A 25,740-nucleotide genomic window follows, 5' to 3' on the forward strand; every position below is an offset into this window, starting at 1 on the left:
TGAAGAGCACTGAACATGGATTTTTTTCCTCTTAATTTTGTTGAAATTGATATGACTGTTTAAAGCAAAGTTAAGATATTGTATTCTATAATATATAACTCACATAGATGTAATGCATATGATAACTATAGTGTAGGGGCTGGGAGCAGCAGGTTAAATAGACCTATAATAATATAGCAGGATTCTTGCATTACATAAAGTGGCACAATAGTACTTCTAAACAGGTATAAAAAGTTAAAGATGTAAATTATGTAAGTTATAATTCTAGAGTAACTTTTTTTTTTTTTCTTCTGAGACAGGATCTCACTCTGTCATCCAGGCTGGAATGCAGTAGCATGATCATAGCTCACTACACCCTCCCAGGCTCAACCAAGCAATCCTCCCTTCCTGAGACCTCCTAGGCTCAAGTAATCCTCCCACCTCAGCCTCCCATGTACCTGGGACTATAGGCATGTACCACTATGCCTGGCCAATTTTTTTTTTTGTAGAGACAGGGTCTCACTATGTTGCCCACGCTGGTCTCCTGGGCTCAAGCAGTCCTCCTGCGTCAGCCTTCCAAAGTGCTAGGATTATGGGTGTGAGCCACCATGCCCAGCCAAGAGTGTTTTTTAAATGCAAAGAGATATAGCTAAAAAGCCAATACATAAATTAAAATTGATTTCTAAAAATATTTACTTAGTTTAAAAATATTAGAATAAGAAGGGAAGAAGAGAACAGCAGCAAAATGATGGAACAAATAGTAAAATGATAGACCTAAATCCAGCCACGTCAATAACTATATTAAATGTAAAAACCATTAAATACTTCCAGTTAAAAAGCCAACAGTGTCATAATAGATTTTTTTTAAAGAAAAGCAAAACCCAACTTATATGCTGTTTAAATGCAAGAAAAGGTGCAAAATAAATAGATACATTTGAAAATCAGTGTGATTCACCATATTAACAGAATAAAGGGGAAAAACCCATTTGATTGCTTTAATATATGCAGAAAAGCATCTGGCAAGATTCAACACTAATTCACAATTCTTAAAAATGATAATGGGTTAAATAATTTTCAGTGTGTATATTTTAACAGAATAAATAAATAAAACTATAAGGAATTTGAATTAAAAGAAATAGTCCTAATTTTATTTAAATAATAATAACTGTGAATAGGAAAAGAAGGGAACTTCCTCAGCCAGATGAAGACTGTGAAAACCACAGCTGATAGCATACTTTATTGTGAGATGTCGAACGCTTTCCCCATAAGATCAGGAACGAGAAAGGTTGTCCACTCTGTTTTTGAGTTCAACATTGTACTGAAGGTTCTAGCCAGTCCATCAAAGGCAAGTAAAAGAAGTAGAAGGCATATATAAGCTTATAAAGGAAGAAATTAAACTAACTCTAGTCACAGGCAACATGATTGTTTATATAGAAAATTTCAGGGAGTCTACAAAACTAAAAGAGTAAGTAAATTTAGCAAGGCTGCAGGATGTAAGGTCAATATGCAAAATACTATTTGTGTGTGTGTGTGTATTTCAGTAGCTACGAATAATTCTATTTTATATGCTAACATCAGCCATTCAAAATTTTACTGGAGGTTTAGCCAGGGAAATTGGGCAAGAAGAAGAAAGAAAAGGAAATTGGAAAAGAAGAAGTAAACCCATCTCTTATAGATAACGTAATCTTGTAACACAAAACCTTGGGCAGGCGCAGTGGCTCGTGCTTGTAATCCCAGCATGTTGGAAGGCTGAAGCAGGAGAATTTTTTTTTTTTTTTTTTTTTTTTGAGACAGAGTCTCACTCTGTCGCCCAGGCTGGAGTACAGTGGTGCGATCTTGGCTCACTGCAACCTCCGCCTCCCGGGTTCAAGCAATTCTCCTGCCTCAGCCTCCCAAGTAGTTGGGACTACAGGCACATGCCACCACGCCTGGCTAATTTTTTGTATTTTTAGTAGAGATGGGGTTTCACCATGTTAGCCAGGATGGTCTCAATCTCCTGACCTGGTGATCCACCCGCCTCGGCCTCCCAAAGTGCTGGGATTACAGGCATGAGCCACCCGCCTGGCCAATTTGAAATTTTTATAAGATGCAAATATTAGCCTTTGTAATGTAAAAAAAAACAAAGACTGGTTTTGTCATTTAAAATATGCTAGGACAAGAACAGCAGATCATTAGAATAAAAATGTAGCAACAAAACAGTCTTAATTTTATCTGAGGTCCCAGTATTAAATATGGGAGAAAGGTATTACAAATAAGAAGCAAAAGAGGATTTAGTCACTGATTTGGGACAACTGATAAAGTTTTTGCAGTTTTAGGAGAGTAACTTAAAATTTTTTTTAAGTAGAAGAAAATGTAAAGTATCAGACCTCAGGAAGGGCAGTGGTCTATTTAGGCTTAAAAGTGATAGATAATGTTGTAAAAGAAAAAATAGCCACCTTTATTAACGTAAACATTTAACTCATGTATGTTTAAAATTCCATTACCAAAATTAGGAGTCAAACAGCAAATTACTATTGACAGTGAGGGAGGAAGCAGAAATAGCAATAGATATAATATATGAGAGCCTCAGATCATGAAAAAGAATTCTTAAGACCCCGGTAAACAGTGGCAAAGAATGTGGACAGACTGAGTGTCTAGAATGAGTCTTCTGGAACAGAGTTTTGTGCAGGCAGGTGGTATCGTGTCTTTTATTCTCTGCTGCATCCCCAGCATCTAGAACAGAACCTGGCAGAGTAAATGTTCAATAAATAATTGTGAAATAAAAATTAGTAAATTTCTGACAAACTTTCAACCTCTGTAGTATTCGGAAATCTCAATTTAAAACACTGAAAACAATAACACTTCGCTAGTATCAGAATAGCAAAGGTTTTTAAAGCTTCCAATTCCCAGTGTTAGCAGAGGTCCAGCAGAAAGGATGTCTGCATATTGCTGATACAAATACAGATAATGGGCGGGGCGCAGTGGCTCACACCTATAATCCCAGCATTTGGGGAGGCTGAGGCAGGTGGATCACTTGAGGTCAGGAGTTTGAGACCAGCCTGGCCAACATGGGGAAACCCATCTCTACTAAAACTACAAAACTTAGCCGGGTGTGGTGGCATGCACCTGTAATCCCAGCTACTCAGGAGGCTGAGGCAGGAGAATCGCTTGAGCCCAGAGGGTAGAGATTGCAGTGAGCCAAGATCGCACCATTGGTTCACACTCATAATCCCAACACTTTGAGAATCCAAGGCAGGAGGATCACCTGAGTCCAGGAGTTTGAGACCAGCCTGGGCAACATGGCGAAATCCCATCTCTACAAAAAAATACAAAAATTAAGCTGGGTGTGGTGTCGCACACATGTAGTCCCAGCTACTGGGGGACTGAGGTGGGAGGATCTCTTGAGCCCGGGATGCAGAGGTTACAGATCTGAGATCGTGCCACTGTACTCCAGCCTGGGTGACAGAGCAAGACCCCGTCTCAAGAAAAAAAAAAAATGGAATACAGATAATGCTAAAAGAAATGGCAATTTTAAAATATATTTTTAATCTCATGCTAGATAATTACTGAGAGGAATGGGGGCAGGGGTGGCAACCAGAAAACAGATTTGTGGAGCACTTACTATGTGCCAGGTACTATGAAAACTACATATTTTTATGTAATTTTCACAATAATCCTGTGCCGTAAATATTAACTCTACAGATAAACTGAGGTTCAGAGAGAGTAATTTCCGTAGAATCATAGTTTCTACGTGATGATTATTATAGTTAAACTATGATTTATGTGTCAGATGCTGCTCTAAAGATCTCGTGTGTATTAACTCACCTCCAGAGACGCAGGTGCTGCTCTGTGCACTCAGTGGATGAAATGCCTCGGCAGAAACTAAATCATTTGCCTGTAGGCTGGCAAGTGGCTCAGCCAGAGTTCAGACCAGGTTCTTGGCTGCCAGGCCCGCACTCCAGGTCCCACGCCTAGGGATGCTTCGCTTAGTACCGTGCCACTGCCCTTCTATGTTCTAGGAGGCTCACAGTGATTTGATTAGGGGACTGTGAGTGATTGGGTGTCTTTTATTCTCTGTACTATGTCTTCTGTTACGGTTATGTATTATTAATTACTATTTAAAACTATTGTCTAAATCCTAAAAATCAAACTAAAATTTGAAATAAATTATTTGGAAAAACTTTGCAGGGAGCTTCAGAAGTAAAAAACAAAAACTTGGCCACTGTATGAAAGTTGTTTCATACTTGTCTACTTCTACTTTAGCTTTCCATTTCCAGAAATATGTTTGCACTGTGATTTTCAAAATAGAACTGTGCAGTACTTAAAATGTGTAAGAATCTGCAAAAACAAAACTACGGAACAAATTCTGAAGGTGACCTGAGAAGGCCAGATGGATAAGCGAATGCATCCAGGTGTCTCTGATTGTATTATGATAAAGTGTAGGGAGGTTGAACTTTACATAAATACCACTGGATATTTTTCTTTGTTAGATGTGGCCCCATGGTATTGGATGCTTTAATCAAGATTAAGAATGAAATTGACTCTACTTTGACCTTCCGAAGATCATGCAGAGAAGGTGAGCATTTCATTCCTGTTAGGCTCCAGATACTTGTGGTCTTCCAAAGAGGCTTGAGCTGGCCAAAACTGATAGAGACATCTGGAAAACAGCTGCAGCTCTCTGCTGGGATAACTTGCTGTGTGACCCAGTTCCTTTTCTTGGGTAAATGCATCCAAAATTCTAACCATGGTGCAAGTTCTGGTTTCTGAGTTTACTTTCCTTTAGGAGCATTCTATCCTGTGGTTACTGCACCTGGCGGACCCTATGAGCTGCTGCACGCCTCAAGGCCTAGCTAGGACCTGCTGGCTGGCACCCTCCATGCTGCTGAGCTCTTTTATTAAGGGAGCAGTGGAGAGTTTCTGTCTGGCACTTATGCTTGTCCAGCAGGGGAGATGTGCGTGTCTCCCTCAGCTCCCAGCATGACGTGTACTCGGTAGCTGTGTTCCGGATTGGTTGGCACAGTGTCTCCCTCAGCGTGTGGTTACTTGTGCTGCTGGCACCACGTGAGCCCATTTGAGGCAGTGTGCAGACCAACATTTTCTACATCAATAGCAATGTATTTTCTGTATCAGAAAAATATAATTATTGCTGGGTGCGATGGCTCACACCTGTAATCCCAGCACTTTGGGAGGCCGAAGCAGGTGGATCACCTGAGGTCAGGAGTTTGAGACCAACCTGGCCAACCTGGTAAAACCTTGTCTTTACTAAAAATACAAAAATTAGCCGGGCATGATAGCGGGCCCCTGTAATCCCGGCTACTGGGGAGGCTGAGGCAGGAGAATCACTTGAACCCGCGAGCTGGAATTTTCTGTGAGCCGAGATCATGCCACTGCACTCCAGCCTGGGCAATAGAGAGAGACTATCTCAAAAAAAAAGAAAAATATAATTACTAATAATGGTATAATAGGGATATAAGTGGGTTTTTAATGTGAATTTAAGCAAACAAGTTAAAGAAAACTCGAGATACTTTAAAGAAAGTTGATTCAGGTGGTTCTCAGATATGGCAAAAATTGCATGGGGTGCCGTGAAGGCCGACTGGCCTGATGGCCATGGAGCCAGACTGTGTGCCCGGCCCTGTTCTGTGCACTGGACATGAGGTAGATGAGTGTGCTTATTATCGACCTTCAATTTAAAGGAGAGGCCCAGAGAGGGTAACGGACTTCCTCAAGGACACATAGAGAGTGACTTGAGAGCCAGGAGTCAGTCAAAGCTGTCAGACTCCAGACTCCAGATCTGCTCTCTCAGGCACTGACTTGGCTTGGAACACCTGGGATAAAATAAAAGCAGAATGTAACTTGGTTTTGTGAGGACACTGAGCTTTTTTCTAAGAGAACCCTAAAAAAAAAAAAAAAAAAAAGGAAAAGCCAGTATAGATAATAGCTCATCGCTTTTTATCTGTTCGACTGTACATTTCAAGCATTTCAAAGTCTTTTAAGACATCTGTTTTGATTCAGCTAATCTTATTTAAATCTAATTTTTGCAAATAATGCTGATGGATATGATGATAGTTCAGCTGAGTCCTGCTGTTCAGGGAACATTCTGCAGCAGTTAAACAGCAGCCTTCCCCATGTAAGTCCTGACACCACAGGAAAGGTAGATGCTTTTCAGTAACCTTTCCCTGTAGGTCTCTTTCAGAGCCAAGAACATAAGGTATGACCCGTCTGGACTAAAAGAAAAATGAGGCAGAATTGTATCAATTGCTACTCCTTTTTATGCCCATCTTGTTTTCTTTTTTTTTTTTTTTTTTAAATTCCCATCTTGAAAGAGAATTCCCAGAGAGCCTTTTTGAGAGAAAGGTCATTGGATTTATTTTTTTAATTTTTATGCCATTTCTTGTAAAAGCAAACTGCTCAAGTTGGATGCCAGGTGTACATAAATGTATTGATAATATCCAGTCTCTTGCTTAAGACACATCTTTGTGTTCTCTTAAACTCTTACTAAGATTTACATGAGAGGGAGAGAGTCTCACTGTCTTTTCTAGTCTTATGAAAGTGATAACTGACTGGGCACAGTGGCTCATGCCTATGATCCCAGTACTTTGGAAGGTCTAGTGGTAGGCCAGCTTGAGGCTGGGAGTTTGAGACCAGCTTGGGAAACATAGACTCCCTTTCCATTTAAAAAAAAAAAAAAAAAAAAGGTGAGGCCAAGCGTGGCGGCTCATGCCTGTAATCCCAGCACTTTGGGAGGCTGAGGTGGGCAGATCACAAGGTCAGGAGTTTGAGACCAGCCTGACCAACATGTTAAAACCCCGTCTCTACTAAAAATATAGTAATTAGCCGAGTGTGGTGGCACGCGCCTGTAATCCCAGCTACTCAGGAGGCTGAGGCAGGAGAATCACTTGAACCTGGGAGGCAGAGCTTGCAGTAAGCCGAGATCGCGCCACTGTACTCCAGTCTGGGTGAAAGAGCGAGATTCCATCTCAAAAGAAAAAAGAAAATGGTGATAACCAGTGCAACTTTCTCAAGCAATCAGGTTTCTCTGACCTAATGATCTTCAAAAAACAGCTTCAGAGGACTGGCACTAGAGGTTTAGAGTACATAATCATTTTTAAACTCCGAAATGCCCGGGAAATTTGCATATACAGGAAGTAGGTCCAGGCTAAGAAAATTCTCATGTCAGGGTCCTGAGTCAGCATGTTTTTTGTTTAGTTTGCTTTGCTTTGCCTCAGTTTCACATTAGTTGATTCTTCTCCTCTTTGGAAAGTCCATGCTGAGTCAGTTTTTGTGGGTTTCATAACCCCACGGTACTATGCTGCTTATTTTAAGTAGAAAAGCCTTATGTCTGTTGAGTGTGGTAGCTCAGGCCTGTAATCCCAACACAGTGGGAGGCAAAGGCAGAAGGATTACTTGAGGCTGTGAGTTAGAGACCAGCCTGGGCAATAAAGTGAAACCCTGCTCTACAAAAAAAAAATTTCTTTATTTTTTTTTTTTTTTGAGATGGAGTCTTGCTCTGTCACCCAGGCTGGAGTGCAGTGGCGCAATCTTGGCTCACTGCAACCTCCGCCTCCCCAGTTCAAGTGATTTTCCCGCCTCACCCTCCGAGTAGCTGGCATTACAGGCGCCTGCCACGACTTACATTTTTAGTAGAGACAGGGTTTTACCATGTTGGCCAAGCTGGTCTCAAACTCCTGACCTCAAGTTGTCTGCCCACCTCAGCCTCCCAAAGTACTGGGATTCCAGGTGTGAGCCACTTAACCCAACCTACAAAAAATTTTTTTGAATTCGTCGGGCATGGCGGCACGTGCCTGTAGTCCCAGCTACTCAGGAGGCTGTGGCAGAGGTTCGCTTGAGTCCAGAAGTTTGAGGCTAAAGTGAACTACAGTGAGCTATGACTCCCCCACTGCACTTCAGCCTGGGTGATAGAGCAAGACTCAGCCAAGAAAAAAAAAGAAGAGTTATCTCTTGATAATCTGTATCCAGGTCACCTCAACCTTAAGATGACCAAGACAGTGTTGATTTACTTTACTTTTGGGTGTTGTATCTGTTAGATTTGTGTTCAAATAACAGTGGCTTTAAAAAACATAGGCTTACAGGCGTGAGTCACCACGCCCACCGCTAGTCGGGAGGCTGAGACAGGAGAATCACTTGAACCGGGGAGGCGGAGGTTGTGGTGAGCCAAGATCGCGCCATTGCACCCCAGCCTGGACAACAAGAGCAAAACTCTGTCAAAAAAAAAAAAAAAAAAACATTGACGGGTGCGCAGTTCCCACACCTGTAATCCCAGTGCTTTGGGAGGCCAAGGCAGGCAGATTGCTTGAGCCCAGCAGTTCAAGCCCAGCCTGGGCAACATAACAAAACCCTGTCTCTACAAGCCCCGTCAGTACAAAAATTACAGAAAATTAGCTGGGTGTGGTGGGCTGCTTCTGTAGTCCCAGCTAGTTGGGAGGCTGAGGTGGGAGAATCGCTTGAACTCAGGGGTTGAGGGCTGCAGTGAGCTATGATTGCACCACTGCACTCCGGCCTGGTGACAGAGTGAGACTGTTTCTTAAAAAAACAACAACAACAAAAAACACACACAGGCTGATTTTTCTCTCAAAACACTTGCCACATAGAGCTAGAACTGCTGTGGAAACTCCATGGCGCCAGTAGTGCCCAAGCCCCTGGCCTCCTCCAGTGCCATCCTTGGCATGCGGCTTCTAACCTCAAGGTTGCCACATGGTCATAGAGTGGTTTTTGGAACTCAAGCCATTAGAACCACATTCGAGGCAGGAAGAAGGAAGGAAGGGAGAAAAGGCCACAGGCACCTCTGTCAGAGGCATGTTCCATGTCAGTGCTGCCCCTGATGGCAGAGCAAGGAGGACCCAGAAGAAAGGATTTGGGGCAGGACTGATTCCAGATATGGGTGAGGATGTGTTAAATGTGTGTCTCTTTCAGGCATCTGTGGCTCTTGTGCAATGAACATCAATGGAGGCAACACTCTAGCTTGCACCCGAAGGATTGACACCAACCTCAATAAGGTCTCAAAAATCTACCCTCTTCCGCATATGTATGTGATAAAGGACCTTGTTCCCGTGAGTTTCTGCATCTCTCTGGTTTTGTTTTTGTTTTTGCTTGCGTGGGGGGTGGTGCTATGTGCGTTATGCTATTAGTTTTTTAGGGCAGGATTTGAGTATTTAAGGCTCCTCTTCTAGTCAGATAGTAAATAGATGGGACTATTTCCTATGTTATGGCAAGAGGAGGACCACAGTGTCACTGAGAGGTTAGGAAAATCCCCAGATCTGAGACAGTGTGACCAGAGTTTAATTAAAGAATTTGAATGGCAGAAGATAAATGCCTAGAAAATCCTCCAGCAGCTCATTTGGTGAGGTTTGTTTGAGAATAACAGGGCACAGAATTTTAGAGTTGGAACATTCCCAGAAATGAATAATTTGGCCATAACTACAAAGAAATCATGTGGAAAATACCTGTTGGGAAAGCAACAGCTGTTTATGAGTTCTACTTTAATTTCTGCCTCCCTGTATTTGACCACCTTTGCTGACGTGGTGTTTTCAAGGGCAGAAAGGACTGTGGGATTGGCAGGTTTCCCAGGTAGGTGAGGGAGACGTTTCCTAACCATGCTTAACATTGTGACCATTTCTCCTTTTGTAATCTTTGCATATATTCGTGACAAAGGAAGAGAGTCTGGCTTCTGCCTGGCATGGAGTGGACGACTAGTCAAGTGTCCAAGAAATGGGGTAAATAAAGCTGAGGTGATGATGGAATCTGATCCTTTTCTTCTTCTTCCTCTTAACCACAGGATTTGAGCAACTTCTATGCTCAGTACAAATCCATTGAGCCTTATTTGAAGAAGAAGGATGAATCTCAGGAAGGCAAGCAGCAGTATCTGCAGTCCATAGAAGAGCGTGAGAAACTGGTCATTAGTCCCTATTTATTGTTTTGATCTGAAAAATTTATTGCAAAGATGTTTGCCAGGAGTGTGACTTGTCAGGGAACATGAGCTGATGCAAGCCATTTAGTGTATCCTGGAAAGGAACTGGCACAAGGGTGGGGCAGTCATCCTCTTAGGGCCGGGTGAGTAGTGTGAACCCATGAATGGCCCAGAGTGGACCAAGGAGCTAGAGCCCCTGTGCCACACCTGCAGGGGCGGGTGGTTGCTGTGTTGCAGTCCATCTTTTTCAAAATAAACCAGTATGTAAATTGCCTGGGCTTTAAAAGGTGACCAGTAAGTCAGAACTGTTCCCTCACTGGGGGCAAAATGAAACACATATGCTGGCCAGTTGTAACTACCACCATCCTGCTTTACAAATGGGAGTGAAATGTTAATGGCAAAACAGAGTATCGATGTTCATACTTCTGGTGATCTGTGGGGTGGGATTGTTCCTGGCCTGCTGACTTGTCTGGGAGTTGCCATTCCCATGTACAGGCTATAAAATCTTAAAGCAGAGGCATCATTATCAAGTTTTCAGTCTTTCTTCTTCTACACTACTTTTATTCCTCTGCGAAGAAATCTTCTCTGATTTGCACACTCCCTCCCTGCATACTCATGGACATGAGGAGGTAGGAAGGGGCCAAATAGAGACAGAGCCCCAGCTGCAGACCTGCACAGGGCCAAGGGCAATGGCTGTGTCTTTTTCCTTTCTGGATCCCTAGGCCCTGGCGCATGTTATTTTATTAACAAATATTAGTTATGTAAATACTGTAAAAATATATAGAAATTTTTTAAAAGGCCAGATGCAGTGGTGCATGCCAATAGTCCCAACCACTCAGGAGTCTGAGGTAAGAGGATCACCTGAGCCCAGGAGTTTGAGAGTTTGACGCCAGCCTGGGCAACATAGCAAGATTTTGTCTCTAAAACATGTACATATATATGAATATATGAAAAGTATCAGTTGTATGAATGAATAAATGAATTCTACCTTTTAAGACTTCGTAAATATTTAGCATCCTGTCCCATTGCCCATAAAATGTTAAGAAAGGGGAGTTCAGCCAGGTGCAGTGGCTCACCTGTAATTCCAGCACTTAGGGAGGCTGAGGTGGGCAGATCACTTGAGGTCAGGAGTTCAGGACCAACCTGGCCAACATGATAAAACCTCATCTTTACTGAAAATACAAAAATTAGCTGAGTGTGGTGGCTTACACCTATAATCCCAGCTACTCAGCAGGCTAAGGCAGGAGAATTGCTTGAACACAGGAGGTGGTGGTTTCAGTGCGCCAAGATTGTGCCACTGCACTTCAGCCTGGGCAACAGAGCAAGACTCCATCTCAAAAAAAAAAAAAGACAAAAGGGGAGTCCTAGTATGTGTGCCCAGTCTGTCACCATCGAGATAGTGGGGGTCAGCACAGTGGCCTGCAAGTCAGAGTAAGCCTGGGATGAGACTTCAGAGCCACTCTTCTCAGACTGCAGCTCTGCCCCTCAGTTTCTACCTCCCAGAGTCTCGTGTATCCCAGAGTCCAGGCTGAACCAGGCCCTCTGGCCCAACGAGTCCTCTTGCATTCCTAGGCAGGACTGATACGTAGCTAGCGAACATCTCCCAGATGGGATACTATTAGGGATTGAAGAGTTCCCCTGAGCATGTTTGGTTTCTAGATACAAGTTGAGTATTCCTTATCCTAAATGCTTGGGTTTCAGTGTTTGGGGTTTCAGGTGTTTTCAGATTTTGGAATATTTGCCTTACACTTACCAGTTAAGCACCCCAAATCCAAAATCTGAAATCCATGCTCCAGTGAGCATTTCCTTTGAGCAGCATATTGGTGCTCAAAAAGTTTCAGATTTTGGAACATTTTGGATTTCAGATTTTCAGATTTGGGATGCCTAACCTGTAATAGAAATTTACTCATTTACCTACCAAACATTTAACATTTTTTTGCTCCCTTGAATTAGTATGCTGAACTTAATAAATAATTGGGCGGCCGGGCGCGGTGGCTCAAGCCTGTAATCCCAGCACTTTGGGAGGCCGAGATGGGTGGATCACGAGGTCAGGAGATCGAGACCATCCTGGCTAACAACGGTGAAACCCCGTCTCTACTAAAAAATACAAAAAACTAGCCGGGCGAGGCGGCGGGCGCCTGTAGTCCCAGCTACTCGGGAGGCTGAGGCAGGAGAATGGCGTAAACCCGATTGGCGGAGCTTGCAGTGAGTTGAGATCCAGCCACTGCACTCCAGCCTGGGCAACAGAGCGAGACTCCGTCTCCAAAAAAAAATAATAATAAATAAATAAATAAATAAATAAATAAATGGAAAATATGGAGAAATTTATGTATGTATTTATTTTTAATTGGGCAGCCCCCAAACCGGAATAGGTTCAGAGAGGCTCCATCATTTTTTAAATAAGCTATAATTTCCAGCCTGGGGTACATAGGGTGACCCTGTCTCTGCAAAAACTTTAAAACTTAGCCAGTCATGGTGGTGTGCACCTATAGTGCCAGCTACTCAAGAGGCTGAGATGGGAGGATTGCTTGAGCAGAAGCGTTCCAGGCTGCAGTGAACTGTGATTGTGCCACTGCGCTCCAGCCAGGGGTACACAGGAAGACTCTGTCTCAAAAAAAAAAATTGATAATTCCACCACCAAAACATAACCTCTGTTAATATGTTAATATTTATAATTTCCTTTGTTTTTTGTTTATTACACTATATTTTTATGTAGCTGGGACCAAAATGTAAATATGCTTTTATATCCTGCTTTTTTCACTTATGTTACTGTGAGCATTTTCTTCATGTTCTTAAAATTCTTCATAAGCATTAACTTACACTTTGCTTTCTACTGCTTCAGATGTATGCACCTGCATTATAAAACCATTTCACTATTGCTGGACAATGAAATTGTTTCCAGTTTTTTACTGTTAGAAATAAGGCTAGATGAACATCTTTATCCTTCAAGTTCTGCCCCAAAACATTCTAATTTCTTTTTACGGATTTTTCTAGGAGTGGGTTAAAGAATATGACTATTCTAAAGACCCCTAATCCTATGACCTTATGCCTTCTAGCCCAATGGGGCCAGTTGACACTCCCACCAGCCGTCTGAACAGCTGAACCAAATAGATTTGGTTGAAGACTCATGGTTCAGTCACAACCATCGGTTCTGTCTCATCTGTTCTCAACTGTCACCTCAGGTGTCAGTGGGCCCCTTTCGTTTTGCTGCTTTTAATCCATTTCTGTTGTTTCCAAACTCAGAAAGCCCGGTTTGTGTTTCGGACTTGTTGGGCAGATTGAGCCAGTGTGACAGGTGTGAAAGTGCAGGAAGCCAGAGCCAGCTGCCGGGGCCACATCCTGATTCTGCTGCCTACAGTGGCACGTCCCTGGGCACATGGCCTAACTCACTCTCTGTGCCTTGGTCTTTACCTGTAAGTGGAACTTGCTGGACTCACCTCACAGGATTACTGTGATGATCAGTTGAGGAAAGTGTGTAAGGCGCAGGGCTCTCCGTCAGGATTGGCAGTGGCAGTCACTGGGGATGATGTTGAGGTTTCCAGTGAAAACCTGAGGGCCCTTCTGCTGAGCCCAGGGCAGAAGCAGCTATAGACTTCTGCTGCTTCAGCCCCCAGGCTTTTGAATCTCTCCCCTCTTGACCGCATTCCAGGAAGTTGGAATTGATGGGAGTTGTTTTTGTGTTCTTGTTTTCTATTTCTTTTTTAGACAAGTGAGAGGTTCTTGTTTATTGAAGGGAAAGTGCACTATACGTGGACTTAAGAACCCTGGGCAGATGTTTACATTTCACTTGCAAGATCTTTATTAATCTGCTAAATATCTGCAAATCACACCTTGGATTTTGCCAAGAAAATTCACATGCAAGCAGGCATTTTATTCATGCACTGACCCCAAAGGTCACATTTAATCAGCTGAAGACATAGCAGAGTCTTTCCCCTCACAAGCTCCTGCCTCTTCTTTCTCCCCATACAGGACGGGCTCTACGAGTGCATTCTCTGTGCCTGCTGTAGCACCAGCTGCCCCAGCTACTGGTGGAACGGAGACAAATATCTGGGGCCTGCAGTTCTTATGCAGGTGAGGTTCCCCTTAATTGCTTTAAGAGAAATTGATACTGAAGCATCCAGAAGTCCAAGAGGACAATAGACAGCTGTAAGCCGGCCATTCTGAGGGGCCTGGTTTCCTTCATTGCCATCCAGTCCAAACAGGCTAATTGGTTGTATTGCATTCACTTGCTTTCGGTAAATCTGGGGCCTTGTCTGCAAATTGCCTTTGTTTCAGTGTGGTAAGAGTCACCCCAAGGGGTGGCAAACCATGCCTTACAGATGTTTAAAACGTATTTCCGTATGCCTGGTGGTCAGAGGCTCCCCGTCTCCCTCTCATAGGATTTGTAACATAAGATTTGTAGTGTGCAAGCAGGGGAGAAAGCAATGTCTTTGAAGGGCAGCTGCCCAGCTATGAGATTAGAAGCTGTTTCCCAGCTAATGAAAGCCTGGATTTAGGGGTTGCCTAGAAATAAAATAGTATTGGTGTTCACTGCAAAGAAAGTCACTGTCTTTGTTCCCAGAAAGCTTGTGCTTTTTTAGATGTGTGCTTTTCATAGTGTAAGCAACTCAAAAACCAACTTCTCTTTCTCATTTTCCCACAGAAAGAGAAGTTACAGGTTTGTGTGACCACATGAGCAGTATTGATTCCCAGCCATGTAAAGATTGAATAATGAAGTACGCTTACACTTGTCACTTTACCAGCTGCTCCGAGTTGTTGGGGATGTAGAGGTCCTCTAAGTAACACTGCTAGAGCAGGTCCATGGTCATGTGATTAATTCGTTTCAGCTTCTGATTCAGGCTGCTGAGAGGGCTGTGCGAATTCAAAGAATCGTTAAGTGGGACAAATACTATCTGTAGACAGGTCTGTTAAATCATTCCTTTACTCAGAGACAGCAAGTCCAGCATGGGTAGGTGCCATAAAGACAGATAAGAGGGTTATATGATACAGTCCCTGCCTTCACCAAATTATGAGCTGGGTAGGAAGCTATTAAGCAACATGAAATAATTAGGAGATGATGCCCAGTGTGTATAATGAAGCACCCGGGTACCAGGTGCAGTATGGATCAAAGGTTTGCAGGGACCATTAATCAAGTGGAGCTACACGTGTTGGGAACCTTTCTTTGAAAGATGGACAAGAATTAGAGTGTGGAGATGAGGCATCTAAGCTGAGTGAATTTCCTTTCCTGTGCACTCTCAGAGCTTTGAGTTGAGCCAGGGTACCGCTTTGGCCTGTTGATTGGCAGCTCAGCTAATCAGTCCCTGGTTTTCCAGGCCTATCGCTGGATGATTGACTCCAGAGACGACTTCACAGAGGAGCGCCTGGCCAAGCTGCAGGACCCGTTCTCTCTATACCGCTGCCACACCATCATGAACTGCACAAGGACCTGTCCTAAGGTACGTGGGGCTGGTGACCCTCAGCTCTGCCTCAGAGCTGACATGCCAGAGGTAGCATGTGCTCACAAAGAGGCGATTGGTGGAGAGCAACCCTAGTCACTTGAGATGAAAAGGGAGCAGCATGTGCCTGTCCCTTCAGTGTGAACCTAGGGGCTAGTTTGGCTCTTAGTTGCAAGAAGTAGACTGACTCGGGCCAGCTCAGGAGCAGGCTTTATTTGTGGGCTACACAGGGACATTGTGGAGTTAAGGATACACAGGAACCCATGAGCAGGTACCTGCGTTCAGCCTGACTTCATAGGAAACAGAAAGCGAAAGCCATCAGAATGCGGGCAGCTGTGAGGACTACATTTCTTCTCCATCTCTTTCTTGTGATGTTGGCTGCTAATCTGCCCGGCTCTCCAGCAGCCTGTTCTTTCCTTCAGCTCTGTGGAGGTTTTCTCTGACTCAAAGCTCTGACTTTCATTCCTTTTCCTGCTTGCATTTGCTGCTGCTTTTGGCTCACTCTGGCCTGGATTCTGCCTCCCAGCACACTTCCAGCTTCAGCCACCCGCCATCTGCTCCCAGCACTTCTCAGCACAGGTTCCCAAGAGGGTGTCACATTGGCCCAGCTCAGCTTCTCATGCCTGCACATCAGAGGCCACAGCTGGCTACAGACTGGCTGCCCTTTGGCCAGGTTCTGTCTCAGTCTGTTTTGTGGTGCTATCACAGAATTTCACAGACTCGGTAATTTACAAAGAAGTTTATTTGACACACAGTTCTAGAGGCTGGTACCAGTGTCTGACAAGAACCTTCATGCTGTATTACCCCATGGCAAAAGGCAGAAGGGCAAGAGAAAGGGAGCCCAAGCTTATCCTTTTTTTAGAGGTGGAGTTTCACTCTTGTTGCCCAGGCTGGAGTGCAATGGCACAATCTCGGCTCACCGCAACCTCCGTCTCCCAGGTTCAAGCAATTCTCCTGCCTTAGCCTCCCGAGTAGCTGGGATTACAGGCATGCCCCACTCATGCCCGGCTAATTTTGTATTTTTAGTAGAGATGAGGTTTCTCTATGTTGGTCAGGCTGATCTCAAACTCCCGACCTCAGGTGATCTGCCCACCTTGGCCTCCCAAAGTGCTGGGATTACAGGCGTGAGCCACCATGCCCGGCCCTTCTCACCCCTTTTTTTTTTTTTTTTTAAAGACAGGGTCTCTGTTGCCCAGGCTGGGGTGCAGTGGCGCAATCATAGCTCACTTCTGCCTGGAACTCCTGGCCTTAAGTGATCCTCCTACCTCCTGAGTAGCTGGGACTACAGGCACACACCACACCTGGCTAATCCAAACTCATCCTTTTATCGGGAACCTACTCCTATGATAATGGCCATCCATTGGTGAGGGCAGAGCCGCCATAACCTAATCACCTCTGAAAGGTCCCACCTCTCAATACCGTTGCAGTGGGGATTAGGTTTTCAACACATGAGCTTTCAGGGACACGTTCAAACCATAGCAGGTGTGAGCCCTGGTCCAGTCAGCCTTGCCCAGTGGGCAGGGAAGGGCCAGGGCTGTGTGGTTCAGAACATGGCTGCCTTCTGAGCAAAGACTGTGGGCGAGTGATTTCACTTCAAAGTTGCAGTGAGTCAGCGGACGGCAAGGTGGAAAACTGTAGGGTGGCCAGTTAGCGGTAAAAAAAAGATTACATAATGTATTTGAAAACATCAAATCCAAGCTGTAGAATTCACTTGTGATTTTTTTGCCTGGAAACTCTGTGTTTCCAGTGGCCTCGCCAGGGGAGCCCCCAGGCTCCAGCTCCCCCCTATTGCCTGGGCTTCCATCTGGGTCCTGTCCCCAGGACTGTGGTTTGCCATGCTTGCGCCTGTGAATAGCTACTGACCTCTGAGGCAAGTTATGCTATGAAAGCGCTTGGAACAGTGCCTGGCATAGAGTAAGCGCTCAATAAATGTCACCTTCTGTTATTTTTTTAAAAACATGAGTAGTGAGCTTGTTTGAGACAGAGACAGCATCTTCAGTGGTGGGGCCTGGCTGTGTACTTCTTCAGAAGCTCTGCAAGTGACTCTAAGGTGCATTCCTGGTCACAAACCTGTGCATGGAGGGGATGGGTGCAGCAGACAATGAGATAGCCAAGAACAGGTTTTTTGTGCCTTGCCCTTCCTTCTATAAAACGGCTGGAAGTTGGGACCGAAACATAGACATAGGCCGATCATGAAACTGGAAGGGACTTGAGAACCATCAAGTTTAACCCCCTTGTAAAGATGGGGAAATTGAGCCCCAGGTGGGGAGGGGAGTGACTTGCCCAAGATCACTGTCAGGTCAGTGGGAAGGTAGGACTAGAGTTAGACCATCTGCCTCCCCATCCAGTGCTCTTTCTTCCTGCACAGATTGGGTATGTACCAGCCTTCTAAGTCTAAACACCTTCCTGACCCTGTGGGGACCGGAAATACGCAGGTGGTTCCAGATTGAGAAGGCTATACAGTGAAAAGTCTCCCTCCCGCTCCACCCAGCCACCTCCCTAGAAGTCAGATGCTTGTGTGAACTTCAGAGGCGTTTTATGCTGCACACAAATGCGTATGTGTCCTCTTCTGCCTTTTTTATATCACACTTATCTGTATGTTTTCACCCACTAAATTTTGGAGATTATCCCATGTCAGTATATGAAGCATGTCTTTTTGACCAGTCTAGACAATATAGTGAGATTCTATCTCTACAAAAAAAAATTTTTAATTAGCCAGGTGTGGTGGCATGCTCCTGTAGTTTTAGCTACTTGGGAGGCTGAGGCCGGAAGATCACTTGAGCCAGGAGTTCCAGGCCACAGTGAACTATGATCACACTTCAGCCTGGGTGACAGAGCAAGACCCTGTCAAAAAAAAAAAAAAAAAAAAAAAAAGTATCTTCTTTCTCTTCTTCTCTCAATATCTCTTTTCTTTCTTTCCTTTTCTTCTTTCTTTCCACAACACTTTAAGGGGGTAGACTTATCCTTCTAAAATGAGGGAAGCCTTCACTAATGTCAGATAAGACCTTGTCTCATTTTACCAAGTACTTGCTTGTCTCCCTTTCTGCTTCAATGAGGGTGGCATTCAGTGGGTTTAATTATTACGCCTCCTGCAAAGCAGATGTTAACAGCTGTAGGGGCAAACTGCAGCTAACACCAATGGTATTGGCCAGTTGAACTCATCCTGGTTTTACAAAGGGTTAATAGAGAGGGTTGATTCTTCCACGTACCTTTGAGAGCTGGTATATGCTGATTTCTGCTGCTGCCGATTTAATAATAATGGTGATGATGTAAAAGATTTAGAGATGTCTGGCTGATTTTGACATTGGCCTGTAGTCCTAGAAGAGACACTATCCTGGGTGTCTTTGAGCAGTCAGAGTGCAGCTCTGCCCTGGGCCTGTTTGCCTGTTAGAGTGAGCCACACAAGAAGGAATTGAACGTGGCAGAGCTCTTGCCAGAGGGAACTAACCATCTTCAAATGTTAAAAAAAGGTAGAAGAGAGCCCTTAGCCCAACCCCTATGGTTTTGAGGGACTTGATTTGCATTCACCTTGCTTTGACACTGAACCAGCTGAGGAAGGAGTTTTACCCAAGATCTTGGGTTTTCCCATTCAGTTTCAGTTATCATTTGTTATTGATTCTCTTCTCTTTTTTAAAGGGTCTGAATCCAGGGAAAGCTATTGCGGAAATCAAGAAAATGATGGCAACCTATAAGGAGAAGAAAGCTTCAGTTTAAGTGTTTCCATGCTAAACATGACTTAAAACCAGCTCAGAGCTGAACATAATTTATATCTAATTTGAGTTCCTTTAAAGATCTTGGTTTTCCATGAATACAGCATGTATAATAAAAATTTTAAGAAATAAATGTTATTCTACTTTATTAACAAAAAAAAAAGAACCCTGTTCCTTTACTTGCTGCAGAGGAATGTGAAGGTGCCAGGAGTCCTTGTCCTTGGAGAGATGGACAGGGCTCCAGAGCTGAGCGGGGGTGGGGTACCCTAGCTAGAAGGAAGTGATGAGGTGTGGAACTGACATCAGACAGGGCCTGTGGCTTGTTCCCAGCTTTGCTGCTCACCAGCTGGACAATCTTGGACAAGTTCCTTCACCTCTATGCTGCTCCATTTGCCCATCTGCACATGGGATCCATAATTGTGCCTACTTCATTCATCTGGTATGAGAATGCCTGGCACTTATTCTGAACACTCAGTGTTAGTGTTCTATGTCATCCCAGTTTCTATAGTTTTCAGTACCAGAATTACTGAAAACTAAATCTTGGTAAGTCTTTGGATACGTTGGTGAAGCCAGGTTTGAGATTCCTCCAGCACAGAGCAATGACCCTGATCAGCTGTGAATCCAGTTAGTTCCACAGAGGACCTCGTGGGGCTTCTCACTGCAAACATGAACTCCATAGCACCTCTGCCTTGGCTGGGAGGCTCACTGCACAGGCGGGTGTGGTAGCTCATGCCTGTAATCCCAGCCCTTTGGGAGGCTGAGGCAGGTGGATCATTTGAGGTGAGGAGTTCGAGACCAGCCTGGCCAACATGGTGAAACTCTGTCTCTAGTAAAAATAAAAAAATTAGTCGGGCAGTGATGGCACGTGCCCGTAATGCCAGCTACTTGGGAGGCTGAGGCAGGAGACTCACTTGAGCCTGGGAGGTGGAGGTTGCGGTGACGGAGATCACACCACTGCACTCCAGTCTGAGCAACAGAGTGAGACCCTATCTCCACAAAACAAAAAAGCAATGCAAAAAAGGGGAAAGGGGGAAAGTAAAAGTGGAAGCTTCTCCAAACTCATTCCCTGTTGACAGCTTAGACATTTCCTTCCACACCCTACATTATTACAGATACGTAGCATATTTAAAACTCTCCCTTCAAAAGTAAGGCACCGTAGAGCCAGGAGCTGTGGCATGTGCCCCTAATCCCAGCTACTCAGGAGGCTGGGGTGGGAGCATCACGTAAGCCCAAGAGGTTGGGGCTATGGTTTGCCATGATTGCACCTGTGAATAGCTACTGCATTCCAGCCTGGGCAACATAGTGAGACCCCATCCCTTTAAAAAAAAAAAAAAAACACTTGGCACAGTGGTTTACACTTGTAATCCTAGCACTTTGGGAGGCCAAGGTGGGAGGATTAAGGCCAGGACTTCAAGATCAACAAGGACAACATAGTGAGACCCTGTCTCTTTTTTTTTTAACCTATTAAAAAAAGATTTAAAGAAAAATAGGGTACCCTGTAGTCTGCCAGCAGCTTTGTATTTTTACCTCACATAGAAGGGACTTCAGTGCTAAGAAAGACCTACCTTAATCTGTGTGTATGTGTATGTAAAAATTTTTGGAACTGCAGCTTAAGAGCACTGTGGCATGGGTGTACCCTTACTTAACCATTCCCCTACTAAGGCACATTCGGGTGGTCCCTATTCACCTTTTCACCCAAGGGTGCTTTTTTAAGTTGTAGCTGGAAACCTCTGGATCATTTGGAAAACAAAAGCTTCATGCATCCTGAGGCAAGCAGCTGAGAAAACGTGTGACTCACCCGATAATGAGCCTTAATGAGCATTTTCTGGCTTAAAAGGGGTTGATTCAACAAGCATTGTCTCAGGCATTATAGAAGGTGAGGTGCTGGGGACAAGGATGAACAAGATTTGTTCCCTCCTACCACCTAGGAGCCAAGGTCACAAAGGAAAAAGGAACAAACATCAGAAATTTTGAGAACAGGGCCATGTACCCTTCACTACAGCATCTTGGAATTCTTGACTATCTCAGTGAGACACACGGTACACGGCCCTGTGGCGTTGAAGCCTAAGATTGTGGAGTGCAGCTGGCTTCTTGAAAGACAGTGGAACCTGACCTGCAGGCCATGTCTGTGGGTAGCTTCTGTTCCCCAGCTCAGACCTCCAATGGCTTTCTATCAGCCTGGAGAAAGGTCACATTCCTTGGATTCATGGATACTTTGACTTGGCTTCTAATCTCCAGATCTGTAAGGAAAGATGGGTTTTTCTCATGAATGACTTATTCATTTATTTATTTATTCATTCATTCATTCATTCATTGGAGTCTCTGTCACCAGGCTGGAGTGCAGTGGTACAATCTTGGCTCACTGCACACTCCACCTCCCGCGTTCAAACGATTCTTCTGCCTCAGCCTCCCAACTAGCTGGGATTACAGGCATACCCACCACACCCGGCTAATGTTTGTATTTTTAGTAGAGACGGGTTTTCACCGTGTTTGTTGGGCAGGCTGATCTCTAACTCAAGCGTTCCACCTGGCTCGACCTCCCAAAGTGCTGGGATTACAGGTGTGAGCAAGCACACCCTGCTTCTCATGAACAACTTAATGCCTTGTAAAGATGGGTCCACAACAGCTGCTAAGAGGCAGGGTGTAGCTTGGGAGTTGCCACTTCAGATCAACGTCATCAAAGGCTGAGCTGACTCTGATGGTCACTCTCCACAGTTGAACTCCAAGTTAAATTGGTAGTTATCAACTGATAGTTTAATTTACTGCTTATTTAATCTTTCATTGAATTGGAGACAAATGTTCTATTGAAACAGTCACAAAGGCTTTTCCAGTAAAACTGCAGACCTGTGCAGGGAACGGAACAGTATTTTGTCCTGTATGTTACTTCTGTGCCCAATGTGCCTTCATTTACGAGATAATACTTCCAGCCTGGCCCTGTGGCTCACGCCTATAATCCCAGCGCTTTGGGAGGTCGGAGGATTATTGAGCCCGGGAGTTAGAGGCTGCTGTGAACTATGATCATGCCTCTGCACTCCGGCCTGGATCACAGAGCCAGAACCTGCCTCTAAAGAAATTAAAAATAAAAATAGAATTTCGTAGGACTGAAGCCAGCCATCCCTTCTTACCTAGCTCTGGACATGTTGAACATCTATGACTCTATTTTCCTATCTGTAAAATGGGAATTAACAGCACTCCCTTCTCAGAATTACTGTTGAAGTCTAAATAATAGTAAATGTGAAAGCATCTTGCCTGCAAGAGAGTAAATGCTCCATAAACTCAAGTGAACGGATTTGTCTTGAGTACCTACTATCTGAAAGACTCTCTAGTGAATGCTGGGAGGCTGCAAGAGTAATTTCTTCCCAGCCCTCTGGAGTTGACAGCTGGTATATTTCTGACACGACTGGCCAGAGCTAGAGGCCTCCCTGTTGGGAGGATGGTTTTACCGTGCAAGGCTAATATTGCTTATTTCTCATCTCTCCTGTCACATTGCTCAGGGCAGGAGGGACTCCCATTGGTCAAATTATCTTCAGGCCCCTTCCCTTTCTGGCCCCAGGATAACTACCATACAAAGTGCTGAAACTCGGCCGGGCACAGTGGCTCACTCCTGTAATCCCAGGACTTTGGGAGACCGAGGTGGATCTCTGAAACCCAGGAGTTCGAGACCAGCCTGGGTAACATGGCAAACTCCCATCTCTACAAAAAACAAAAACAAAAACCACAGAAAAATCAGCTGGGCGTGATAGTGCTCAACTGTAGTCCCAGCTACTCAGAAGGCTGCGGTGGGAGGATCACTTGAGCCCAGAAGGTCGAGGCTGCAGTGAGCTGAGGTCACGCCACTGCACTCCAATCTGGGCAGCAGAGAGAGACCCTGTCTCAAAAACAAAAAAAAAAGAAAAGAAAACTGAAAACCCACTTTACTGTGTGTCTAGATAGCCATAATCCTACCAACAGGATTTACTAGGTGAAAAAAATCCTCTTTTGTTGCAAAAATCTGGCGAAACTAGAGAAATCGAAAAGTAAAACAATGCTCTGGAATAAACTGGCCCAAATTAGTGATTTCTCAAACTTTTTGCCACTGGGACCAGGCCTATTACGCCCTCTGCATGGGCTCCCAAGAGAGCCACAGCCTAGAAGGGAAACTGTTCAGTCGGTTCTCGCCCATGTGGGACTGGAAATCTCAGACACGGTTATCCGGGAAGACAGCCTGGGTCACAGACCTCCTCAATGACCACACACTGAGAGCCACTTCCCCAAAGGTAACCCCAAGCAGATGGCAGGGCCTCCCACATCCTCTGTGGTTTGGAAGGAAGCTTCCTCTGGCCTCCTGCCTCATTAAGAAGAAGAGACGAGCTGCAGGTGTGGCTCCTTCCCAGCTGGCTCAGGGAATAGAGCCGCTTTAAGGCCAAGTAGCCTTAGCAATAAAAAGAATGAAGGGGGCACCCTTGCAAGGCAGTCTCCCATGCAGTCCCCAAGTCCTCTGCTTTTTTATTTATTTATTTTTATTTTATTTTTATTTTTATTTTTTTATTTTTTTATTTTATTTATTTTTTTTTTTTGAGACGGAGTCTCACGCTGTTGCCCAGGCTGGAGTGCAGTGGCGCGATCTCGGCTCACTGCAAGCTCCGCCTCCTGGGTTCACGCCATTCTCCTGCCTCAGCCTCCTGAGTAGCTAGGACTACAGGCGCCCGCCACCGCGCCCGGCTAATTTTTTGTATTTTTAGTAGAGACGGGGTTTCACTGTGGTCTCGATCTCCTGACCTTGTGATCCGCCCGCCTCGGCCTCCCAAAGTGCTGGGATTACAGGCTTGAGCCACCGCGCCCGGCCTTATTTTTTATTTTTTAGAGGGAGTCTCACTCTGTCGCCCAGGCTGGAGTACAGTAGGCTCACTGCAACCTCTGCCTCCCGGGTTCAAGCAATTCTCCTGCCTCAGCCTCCTGAGTAGCTGGGATTACAGGCGCACACCACCACACCTGGCTCATTTTTGTATTTTTAGTAAAGGTGGGGTTTTGCCTCATTGGCCAGGCTGGTCTTGGACTCCTGACCTCAGGTGATCCACCCGCCTCAGCCTCTCAAAGTGTCAGGATTACAGGCATAAGCCACCACACCCGGCCCCCTCTGCTTTTCTGAAGCCTCTCATCCAGTGCCAGGATCTAAAGCAAGCAGCTGGCTTCTACCAAGTTCCTGCCATCTCATTTCATCCTCTCCATGACTTCCATTTTGTAGGTGGGGAAGGAGAGGCTTAGAGAGGGAAAGTGACGTTTTAAAGCTCACACAGCTAGAAAGCAACTCATGCATCCATGTCTTTCTGATGCCAGAGCCCCGCCCCTTGCCACCGTACCATACTACCTCCTGCCAAGGCCACCTGGGCTAGCCACTTCCAAAGCCAGCCTTCCCGCTGCCCTGGGGGCTGGGTTCCTGCCAGAAATTGAGCTAAGCCCTGGGGGAGGACATGGGAGTTCTGAAAAGTTAAGCAGCCTGCCTCCCCTGGAAGTGTCACCGGAAGATGAAAGAACTCTTGTCACCTGGCCCAAGGAAGCCAGTCCCACGCCCCAGGTGGTCAACAGGAATGGCCCCCAACCGGCTGGCTCGGGCAGCCTGCCCCAACTGAGTAAATGGCTCCACTGGCACCCAGCTGCTCAGGCCAAAACCCTGAGAAGCATCTTGAATTCCACACATTCCTGCACCCCCACATCCTATCCACCAGCAAGTCCTGCCAATGCGTGTTCCTGTACCAAATAGTCACTGGGATCTTGCTATGAATCAGGTGCTGCTTTCCCTCCTGGGGTCTATCCCCTACCCACACCCTCACCACCATCACAGCTGTGTCTCCTTCCAGCCTCTTCCACAATAGGGATCGTTGGAGTTTTCCTTTCCTTGACTAGGGCTACTTCTCAGTAGACAGCAGCCTCCACAGGAACAAGGGCATCTCTGTTTTGTTAATTCTTACGTTCCTGGCTCCTAGAGCGGTGCTGGCACTCCGTAAGTTCATCCTGGACAAATGACTGGTGATCCTGCCCAAGTCTATCCTTGGCCCTAACGCGAACCCTCCCTTGTTTGCCCTGGGATCTCACAGATCCACTCTCCCCTTTGGAGCTCCTCTGTCCAGAGGTCCTGGAGACAGGGAGCACTATGCCTGTGCCTGTCACTATGGGGTAGCGGGATAAATGCTGCACACAGGTATGACATCTCTGGTGCCTTTCAGGGGTCTCCACGAATCCCCTCAGTGCAGGTGTGTCTACAGGTCACGCTGTGAGGCTTCTCTTTCTCTGGCATTTCAAGGCCTCCAGTGCATCACGGCAGACTCTCCCTGGGTCTCTATGGAGGCACATCTGACCCTGTGAATCTCGGGGCAGGTGTGTCTTCCTTCTCTGCATTCATCAAGCAGCACCAGGCACTGTCTCAAGTGCTTGATACGCATTTTCTTTTCTTTTTCTTTTTTTTTTTTTTTTTTTGAGACGGAGTTTCGCTCTTTTTGCCCATACTGGAGTGCAATGGCACGATCCCGGATCACAGCAACCTCCACCTCCTGGGTTCAAGCGATTCTCCTGCCTCAGTCTCCCGAGTAGCTGGGATTACAGGCATGCGCCACCACACCCAGTCGACACGCATTTACTTGTGTGATCCTCGCAGCAGTTCTCTGTGAAGCAGGTATTGCTATCCTATAAGTTGAGAAAAGAGGGCCAGAGAGGATCGGTGACTTGCTCACGGTCG

The 25,740-nt window shown here is 45.3% G+C and overlaps 1 protein-coding gene across 1 annotated transcript in view; it reads left to right on the forward strand.

Annotated features, from left to right (window-relative positions):
- The window catches only part of LOC105483145 (succinate dehydrogenase complex iron sulfur subunit B), a 33,809-nt gene extending 14,648 nt beyond the window's left edge, over positions 1–19,161 (forward strand). Inside the window, exons 3-8 of the mRNA XM_011743830.2 lie at positions 4,449–4,534; positions 8,890–9,026; positions 9,752–9,868; positions 13,853–13,954; positions 15,196–15,318; positions 18,955–19,161. Coding sequence (XP_011742132.1) covers positions 4,449–4,534; positions 8,890–9,026; positions 9,752–9,868; positions 13,853–13,954; positions 15,196–15,318; positions 18,955–19,032 — 643 coding nt within the window. The 3' untranslated portion in view covers positions 19,033–19,161. The remainder of the gene's footprint in view (positions 1–4,448; positions 4,535–8,889; positions 9,027–9,751; positions 9,869–13,852; positions 13,955–15,195; positions 15,319–18,954) is intronic.
- Positions 19,162–25,740: the final 6,579 nt, after the last annotated feature.

This window comes from Macaca nemestrina, chromosome 1 (genome assembly GCF_043159975.1).
Source record: "Macaca nemestrina isolate mMacNem1 chromosome 1, mMacNem.hap1, whole genome shotgun sequence".
NCBI lineage: Eukaryota > Metazoa > Chordata > Mammalia > Primates > Cercopithecidae > Macaca > Macaca nemestrina.